This window comes from Papaver somniferum, chromosome 9 (assembly GCF_003573695.1).
Source record: "Papaver somniferum cultivar HN1 chromosome 9, ASM357369v1, whole genome shotgun sequence".
In the NCBI taxonomy this organism is placed as follows: domain Eukaryota; kingdom Viridiplantae; phylum Streptophyta; class Magnoliopsida; order Ranunculales; family Papaveraceae; genus Papaver; species Papaver somniferum.
The window spans coordinates 4,274,505-4,284,730 of NC_039366.1; the positions used below are offsets into that span (position 1 = coordinate 4,274,505).

The 10,226-nt window shown below is 35.2% G+C and overlaps 1 protein-coding gene across 1 annotated transcript; it reads left to right on the forward strand.

The window, feature by feature from the left end:
• The first annotated feature begins 395 nt into the window (after positions 1-395).
• LOC113311027 (GDSL esterase/lipase At4g28780-like) lies at positions 396-3,203 on the forward strand. The gene is made up of 5 exons (XM_026559871.1): positions 396-801; positions 911-1,038; positions 1,295-1,537; positions 2,099-2,354; positions 2,708-3,203. Exons 1-5 carry the CDS (start codon positions 549-551, stop codon positions 2,938-2,940), a joined length of 1,113 nt encoding a protein of 370 aa, XP_026415656.1. The 5' UTR covers positions 396-548; the 3' UTR covers positions 2,941-3,203.
• Positions 3,204-10,226: the final 7,023 nt, after the last annotated feature.

Sequence of the window (10,226 nt, forward strand, 5' to 3'; positions counted from 1 at the left end):
AATCTATTTTCTATTTTATAAAATTGGTAAATATCTTGCACCCATATTGTGTGGCTAATAAATCTGATTGAGAAAATTTATTGCAGAATGGAAAATAATATTTTGAAAAAAGAAAAAAAAAACAGGGTACAATTTCACAAATAAATTGTGTGGAGCTTTCAAAGCTGAAGAAATGTTAGACAGAAAAGCTCCTTTAATATTTCTAACAACCCCAACAGTACACGAACATGACACAGACGCACTTGCAAATTCGGTGTAATATTGTAAGTGACTGTACAAATCAGGACATGCTTAGCTTGCATTCTTCTGGAGAGATTTAGAGAAACCAAAACCTAACCATTATTATTATGGTTCCCTAGCTAACTCTCTAGAAATCCCTTATATATACCCACCATTTACACAGTTTTCATTCATTCACTCATTCATTTGCTGCTGAAAGATATTCTTGTCTCTCTGAAGAAAGAGAGAGATAGTGAGAGTGAGAGTTAGAGTCAGAACGCGTTCCAAGAAACAAGAGAGACAGGGTGAGTGAATTCGAATTCAGAGCCATGGGTAGAATTAATTCAAAATCATGCATCACTTTGCTCTTGTTGGTAACATTCTTAGCAGTCACAATTTCACCTCAACAAGTTAACGCCGCTAGAGCATTCTTCGTTTTTGGTGATTCACTTGTCGATAACGGGAATAACAACTATCTTCTAACAAGTGCTCGTGCCGATTCACCGCCGTATGGTATTGATTATCCAACTGGTCAGCCAACCGGACGTTTCTCTAATGGCCTTAACATGCCAGATCTTATCAGTTGCGTTTTCTTACATTATTCTTTTAACTTGACATTTTGTTAGCTTCGTTCATAACTAATTATTAACGATTTCATAACTTTCTCTCTTCTTTTTCTTACAATTTACAGGCGAGCGACTTGGTGCTGAATCTACATTACCATATTTAAGCCCGCAGTTGGAAGGAGAAGCTCTACTTGTTGGTGCCAATTTTGCTTCAGCTGGGGTGGGAATCCTCAACGATACCGGAGTTCAATTTGTAAGTCAAATTTAGTCTCAATTAAGCACTTCAGTCGAATTTACTTACTTCTGAAATGCTTGTATAGAGTAATTAGGATAAAAAAGGCTTAAAATTCACAGAGGGTACATAAATTTCGTTCCAAAATTGTTTCTGTGGTTGAATGTTCATTCATAACCGTGTTAGATGTCTTTCTCAAAAAAATCCAAAACTGTGGTGCTGGTAGATTTTGAGAGTAATAGATTTAACTGATTTTTGCTGAATTTTGTAAATGCAGATCAACATAATCCTAATGACAAGACAATTGCAGTACTTTGAGCAATATCAAGAAAGAGTAAGCGCATTAATTGGAGAAGATGAAACCCGGCAACTAGTAAACTCAGCTCTTGTACTCATGACCCTTGGTGGAAATGATTTCGTTAACAATTACTTCTTAGTTCCATTCTCAGCGAGATCTCGACAATTCTCTCTCGAAGATTACGTTCCTTTCCTCATTGTCGAGTACAGGAAAATTCTATCTGTAAGTATATTCAGATTCTTTTTAATAATTTTTCATCCTTCCCCCCTAATTTAGAGTGTACATTTCAAGTTTATACATGCCATGAACAAAAGTATATGCATGAGGGAGGAAATGTAAGAATGGAGGTAGTTAATGGAAACGAACATGGCTAAAGGTTGTTGATAAGTGTCAGTCAAAAAGTGTGGGTTTTCTTTTATTTCTTCAAAAAAATTTCATTAAAGTCTTCTTCTCATTTGGAACCTTCCACCATTAATTTTGCAACTGTCACCCACCATACTCAACTGTATGTTACCTATGGTTATGCCTTTTAGCTTGAAAGGTTTCATAAAAGAAAAAAAATGAAAAAAATGAAATGAACTCCTCCAGTTGGGTAAAGGGATGATCTGAATTTTGATTATTAGCTAGATTGGACCTTGGAAATTAGATCAACATCTAAAATGTAGGTGGATCTTAGAAGATACCAGTGCATAAAGTAAATTCCGATCTCATTTTAGTTTCCAAAGATTAGAAATTAACTGATAATTTTTTTATTTTTTGGCACTTAATGTGAAATGAATGCAGAGGCTGTATGATTTGGGAGCAAGACGGGTACTTGTGACAGGAACTGGTCCATTGGGTTGTGTTCCAGCAGAGATAGGACAAAGACAACCTGCAACCGGACAATGTGACCCACAACTACAAAAGGCATCAGGGTTATTCAACCCTGCCTTAGAGCAGATGTTGAATGAACTCAACAGCGAAGCTGGTGATCACGTCTTTATTAGTGCCAATGCTTTCGAAATGCACAACGATTTCATCAGTAATCCACAAGCTTATGGTAAGCACCTAAAATCTTAATTATTACAGGTAATTCAGTGTTCAGATTTTCCATATGTTTGAATAGAGTCTCCTCTTAGAGGCCTGACAAGCTAGGGCTGCTTTTCAAGCAAACAGATGGGTGCAAAATAAATACAGCGAACGGTATGTCTGTATTGTGTTAGTACCATAGGGCCATCATCAATTGCCATAAATTTGTGGGACATAGTTTTGTGCTTGCTGCGTCCCCATGAGTCAACGTAGAGTCCTTAACATTTTTTTGTGCTTGGTGTGTCGACATGAGTAAACGTTAGAGTCTTTAACATTTTCTGATGGTCTGGAAGTAACAAACTACCTCTTATTGTTCTTGTGTAGGGTTTGTTACCTCCAAGATTGCTTGTTGTGGACAAGGGCCGTATAATGGAATAGGGCTTTGCACAGCCGCATCAAACCTTTGCCCTGACAGAGACGTATATGCCTTTTGGGATGCTTTCCATCCAAGTGAGCGAGCAAACAGACTCATTGTTGACAGGTTCATGCTTGGAGATGAGAAATACATGAAGCCAATGAATCTCAGTACTATTTTGGCTTTGGATTCAAGGGTCTAATTTATCCGTTATTTCGTCAAAAAAATGCAGCAGAAGAAACACATCTGCTCATCTATTCATATCGGAATTACCCTTTAATCATATTTATTAATTATTTATTATTCATCTAATTGTCTGTCAGCAGCAAATGCAGTAATTGATATATGGTGGTTTTGATAAGAATTTAGAGTGTTAAATGGCAGAGGTTAACACGGATGTTTATTCTGTATCGATCTTTGTAGGGTGTTTTTGATAAATATATATATGCAAGGTTATATTTGAAATTGCTCTTTGATTAATTTATTATTTTTCTGGAAAAATAGAAAATAAGAAGACGGAAAAATGGAGGAAATCCTTAATCAAACTTTTCGACAAATATGCCAGTGAGCTACAAATTTTTTAGACGTTGACATATTAATGTGCCAATGAGCAATAAATTCGCCAGTGAGCATGATAAATGCACTGCAAGTCTGCAGCTCAAAGGCATGACAATTAATGCATAATTTGGTGGTAACCATATACATTTACCGAGAGTTCTAAACCAGTATGCACACCCATAAATAGTAAATTTAATTCGATGTCAATTTTTCTTATAGTTTGAGATTCAAATCCGTGGATAGTAAAATTATAGGCCAATATGCACGTCGGCTAAGTTTCCAAGGCAAAAAAATCACTGAATAATAGATGCTCTCATATTTCCATGTATATACTACCACACAAATTTTTGGAGACATTAGAGAAAACGAAAAACAACACAAAATTGGTTAAAAAGACCAAAATCAACAATTTCTGGGTGAAATGGACAGTTAGATTTTGATACTGTTTAATGGACAAAAATGTAAAAATAGGCAGGATGTAACCAGTTTCATCGTGCCCATTTTCAAATATTTTTTCTTATTTTTAATTTACACAGGATGTATCCAGTTTCATTCTTGCTATTTTTTAAATTTAAGGTAGGATGAAACTAGTTTCATCCTTACTATTTTTTTTTTTGCCATTTCACCCAAACTATTTTTTACTCGTCCATTTGAACCGTGATTTAAAAATATTTGGACAAATGACCTATTTTTCGTAAAAACAAAGAAGAAAAATTGTAGAAAATCTGATATCAAAGACTTAATGAAAAGAACACAAGACTAAACTCAAACAAGCTTCAACAAGCTTTACTTAATTCATATATTTCGACTGATGGCTTAACAGCCTATTTATATGATTCACAAACTTGACTCTCAAGTAAAAAGACTTTCCTAATCAAAAACAAACTCTAACAAGAAACTTCTAGACAATTCTCACGCAAGCAAACTCTTAAAAACAAGTAATACTTGTAACCCAAGTAAACTTCTAAAAACTATACCATGGATCAACAACACTTGTTTATCCATCCACTTCATGTCAGCTGTACCAGTTGATCCCACCACATTGGATCAACTCTCATAGTTGATCCACACTACTTGGATCAACAACATTGTTGATCCCTTTTGTCTTCTTCATAGTATCTTGGTTTAATTTTCAACATCCTCCCTTAAACCAAGATACTCTTTGTTAATAATTCCCAATTTTCCACGCAAGTAAATGAAAGTGTTAGACTTCAAAGACTTGGTGAAAATATCTGCTACTTGCTCTTCACTCTCAACAAACTCCACAGCTATCTCCTTGTCACTGACAAGCTCTCTGATGTAATGATATTTAATATCAATATGCTTACTCCTTCCATGAAGCACGGGATTCTTAGTTAATGAAATTGTAGACTTATTATCACAAACTATTGTTGTTGGTGTCTTATGTTCTTCAAAAAATGACTTCAGCATCATTCTCAACCACACATCTTTTGTAGCACAATTGCTAGCAACTATATACTTAGCTTCTGTTGTAGATAATGCAACAACTTGTTGCTTCTTATATGACCAAGAGAAAAAACCAGTTCCCAACTGAAATCCATAACCTGATGTGCTTCTTCTTCCTTCTGTATCACCAGCCAAATCACTATCAGTAAATCCAACTAGTTTTGGATCTTCTGAAACATTATATAGAATTCCCATACTGATTGTACCTCTAACATATCTCAGAATACGTTTTGCAGCTTGTAAATGTGATTGTCTAGGTTCTTCCATAAATCTTCTAACCAATCCAACTGCATACATGATATCAGGTCTTGTAGCAGTCAAATATCTCAAACATCCAACAAGACCTTTAAAGTCTGTTGAATTCACAAGCTCTCCTGATCCTTCTCTTGTCAACTTCAGTCTCTCTTCTACTGGTGTTAAGATTGGATTACAATTATCCATCTTGAAACGCTTCAAAATTCCTTCAGCATACCTTTGTTGGTTAATAAAAATTCCTTTTTCAGTTTGTTGAACTTCAATGCCAAGAAAATATGACATCAATCCAAGATCTGTCATCTCAAACTCCTTCACCATATCCTCCCTAAATTCCTTGATCATCTCAGAACTATTTCCAGTAAATATAAGATCATCCACATACAAACACACTATAATATGATTGCCAAGATCATCAGCTTTCAAGTATAAAGTATGCTCATGTGGACGTCTTTTAAATCCTTTCTTAATGAAATAATAATTTATTCTTGTGTACCAAGCTCTTGGTGCTTGTTTCAAACCATACAAAGCTTTGTTTAGCTTGTATACTTCATTCTCCTTCCCCTCCATAATGTAGCCAGCTGGTTGCTTTACATAAACTTCTTCTTCCAACACTCCATTCAAGAATGCTGACTTCACATCCATCTGAAATATCTTTCAATTCTTTTGTGCTGTTAAAGCAATGATCATCCTTACTGTATCAAGTCTTGCAACTTGTGCAAATACTTCTGAATAATCAACTCCTTGTCTTTGCCTATAACCTTTAGCTACTAACCTTGCTTTCTTTCTATCCACTTCACCATTTGACTTGTATTTTGTTTCATAAACCCACTTAACACCTATGGGTTTCTTTCCTGGTGGAAGTTCTGTTAGTTCCCATGTATCATTCTTCTCAATTGACTTCAGTTCTTCATTCATAGCTTGAATCCAACCTTGTTCTTTTGATTCTTCTTCATAAGTTACAGGATCACAATCTCCAAATAGTGAAAAATCCACTACTTCATCATCAGTATCTTCATCATCTCTTGATATAATATAATCATTCAACCTAACAGGTATGATATATTTTCTTCTTGGTCTTGTAGTTTCTTGTTGTAGTACTGTTTCTGTTCTTGCTTCTTCATGTTTCTCTTCAACATTATCTTGAATCTGCACTTCTTCTTCAACTTCAACTGGAATTGTTCTGACAGCAGCAGGTGGATCAACATTCCTTGTTGATCCAATATTATGTGGATCAACATCCCTTTTTGATCCATTGTTATATGGATCAACATTAGTTGTTGATCCATTATTCCAATTCCATTTTGAATCTTCATCAAAGATCACATCTCTAATTGTAAACACTTTTCCTGCTTCTGGGTTGTATAATATATATCCTTTGGTTACTGAACTATAACCAACAAGGATACACTTCTCACTCTTGTCATCCAATTTCTTTCTTAGTTCTTTGGGTACATGTGCATATGCAATACACCCAAAAAATTTCAGATGTCTTACACTTGGTCTTACACCTCTCCAAGCTTCTTCTGGTGTTATGTTGTTCAAACTATTTGTAGGACATCTGTTGAGTAAATACACAGCTGTGTCAACTGCATAACCCCAAAAACTTTTTGGTAAATCTTTTGTTCATCTTATAGTTCTTGACATCTCCATTATGGTTCTGTTCTTCCTCTCTGCAACTCCATTTTGTTGTGGTGTATATCTTGAAGTTAGTTGATGCTGAATGCCATGCTCTTCTATAAACTTGTAAACAACAGTATATTCTTTACCTCTATCAGTTCCCAAGATCTTGATACTCTTACCAATTTGTCTCTCAGCATAAGCTTTGAAACTTCTAAAAACTTGAAATGCATCACTCTTTTGTTTAAGCAAATAAACCCATGCTTTTCTACTAAAATCATCAATGAAAGTTATTAAATAATTATTACCTCCATGTGAAGTTACTTCAATAGGACCACACAGATCACTATGGAAAATCTCCAAATGTTGATCAGCTTTTCTAGCTTTGTTGACTGGGAATGGATCTCTGTGCTGCTTGCCAAAGATACAATTTTCACATCTTGATTCTGGTACCTCTATGAAAGGTAAACCTGACACCATGTCCTTCTTTGCTAAATTGTGTAAACTGTTAAAGTTCACATGTCTCATCCTTTTATGCCATAACCAAGAGTCATTGTGCACACTGCTACTGTAACAACTTTCCTTTTGATGCTGAATATTCAAAGGAAATAGTCTATTTTTAGTCATCTCCACTCTTGCTATCAATCTTCTTCTTCTATCTCTGATGAAACATAAACCATTGTAAATATTCATAGAATATCCTCTTTCAGACAATTGTCCCATACTTAGCAAGTTTTGATGTAAACCTGGAACATAATATACATCCATGATGTATGCTTTAGAACCATTCTTTAGAATAATCCCTATTCTTCCTTTTCCCATAACTGGAATTGTTGAGCTGTTTCCAAACTTTACTGTAGATCTTACAGACTCATCCAAGCTTTCAAACAAATCTTTTCTTCCACACATATGATTGTTGCAACCTGTATCCAAATACCACTTAAGTTGAGGTTGTTCTTCTGCTGTATGACATGCAAGTAGCATGTTTTCATCCTTATTTTCTTCTTCTTCTTCTTTTTCTTGGCTTTCTGCAATATTAGCTTTGAAATTTGCTTTGTAATTGTTAGCAACTGTCTTTCTTGGTTTTGGACACTCAATAGCCATATGTCCAAAATCCCCACAATTATAACACTGCATTCTTGATCTATCAAATGGCTTCCTATAACTTCCATTATTTGATCTCCCTCCATTGTTATATCTTCCTTGAAAAACTCCAGTATTAGATTTTCCTTGATTGTTTCTCCAGCTAACTTGGCTTTAAAGTGCCTCTTCAACTTGTTTTGTGGCAGTTGTCTTCTCTAGTAATCTTTGTTCATATACATGTAATGAACCCAATAACTCATTAAGAGTCATAGTTGCAGCAGTGTTACACTCTTCTATAGCAGTTACTTTTGCTTCAAACTTCTCAGGTAAGCTTCTTAAAATCTTTTCAACAACTATTGAATCTTCTACAGTATCACCATTAGCCTTCATCTCATTGACACGATTTAATGTCTTTGAGAAAAAATCTGATATTGTTTCAGTAGTTTCCATCTGCAGTAATTCATAATTTCTCTTCAAAGTTTGTAATCTAACCTTCTTGACTTTGTCAGATCCTGTGTAGTAGCTTACCAAACCATCCCAAGCTTCTTTAGCTTGCTTAATATAAATAACTCTATCCATGAGAGTTTCATGAATACCTTGATGAAGAATATATGTAGCTTTAGAATTCTTCTTTCTGTTTTCAGTTAAAACATTTTGCGCAGCTCCTTCAACTACAGCTCCTTCTGTTGGTTCTACATAACCATCTTTCACAATATTCCATACCTCTTGGTATGTGAAAATATTCTCCATCTGCAACCTCCAGTGTTCAAAGTTTTTACCTTCAAACACAGGTACCTTAATTGAACTTAAACTCGTCATCTTCTCTAACTCAAACTCTTACCCACAGCCCTATAATTTGATACCAGATGTAGAAAATCTGATATCAAAGACTTAATGAAAAGAACACAAGACTAAACTCAAACAAGCTTCAACAAGTTTTACTTAATTCATATATTCGGCTGATGGCTTAACAACCTATTTATATGATTCATAAACTTGACTCTCAAGTAAAAAGACTTTCATAATCAAAAACAAACTCTAACAAGAAACTTCTAGACAATTCTCAGGCAAGCAAACTCTTAAAAACAAGTAATACTTGTAACCCAAGTAAACTTCTAAAAACTGTACCATGGATCAACAACACTTGTTTATCCATCCACTTCATGTCAACTGTACCAGTTGATCCCACCACATTGGATCAACTCTCATAGTTGATCCACACTACTTGGATCAACAACATTGTTGATCCCTTTTGTCTTCTTCATAGTATCTTGGTTTATTTCTCAACAAAAATTGAGGAACAAACAATTGCATAATGGTCTAGACAAGCAAGGGGGTAGATACAACTTCATTCCCGGTATACATTATAATTATGAAAGCATACAACAATAAATTGTTGTCATACCATTGCAATTAATCATAGCTCTTTAAATAATTCAAATGTAAGCTAGTTTTTTTTTTTTTTTGGTAAACTGCATAACTATCAAAAAACTAGGGCCTAACAAAACGGGGGTAGGCCCTCCCCTGAGTATCAACAAAAAGCTCAGCAGTGATGAAATATGGAGGAGTGGAAATCCAGACATCATTCATGTTACATTCAGCTGCTTTCTTAGCCAAAAAATCAGCCACACAGTTGGCTTCTCTATACATATGTGTAAACAAAACATTCCCAAAAAACTTCACCAAAAAATGAATATTCTCAACCACTATTTGAGATACCATGGCTGGGAACTAACTTACAACATAGTTGAATAGCATAAACGGAGTCACTCTTAGCCTCCACAAAAGAGTAGCCGAGTTGAATAGCCAAAAGAAGATCTTGCCTAATTGCCCAAATTTCTGCAACGGTGTTGCCATTACGATATATGTGGATCGCAAAACAAGCTAAGAACTGACCTCTAAAGTCTCGCAAAACTCCTCCAACCCCAGCTCCTGTAAGAGAAGAAGCAGCACCATCAGAGTTAAGTATAATATAAGGATCTGCTGGTGGTTTCCAAGAGATTAGCATTTGTTGTTTAGCACTGGAACATTCGCGATATGGCATGCTAAATAGATACTCCTCGGCAGCACGATATTCCTTCCCTAACACAAAAAGACTCCTAAAAGGAATTGAATTAAAAACAATTTCATTACGAGCAAGCCAAATATGCCACAAAATAAATGGAATTAAAGTTACTCCGTGCAGTCCATTGAAAGACAATTTAGTAGAACATAATTGGATAAGCCAAGACGGACTCATAGGTTCTAACTGAAATCTATAATTCCACCTGCATGCAAGCGTAGTCCAAATAGGTTGAACCACAGGACATTGGAAAAAAATATGGAGTTCAGTTTCAAAATAATTGTGACACAGTGGGCATTCAGGGGATGTACCAATACCAACACGATAAAGAGTCTCATGAACATGTATCCTATTATGAGCTACGAGCCACATAAAAGACCTAATTTTCTGGGGACAACGTAGATGCCAAATGGACTTCTAGTCTTTACAAAAAGAGTTTAAATTTT

Coding starts and splice junctions, on each gene's coding strand:
- LOC113311027 (XM_026559871.1), top strand. CDS start 549: ATGGGTAGAATTAATTCAAAATCATGCATCACTTTGCTCTTGTTGGTA. Junction 1,039..1,294: donor ACGATACCGGAGTTCAATTT/GTAAGTCAAATT, acceptor TTGTAAATGCAG/ATCAACATAATCCTAATGAC. Junction 1,538..2,098: donor AGTACAGGAAAATTCTATCT/GTAAGTATATTC, acceptor AAATGAATGCAG/AGGCTGTATGATTTGGGAGC.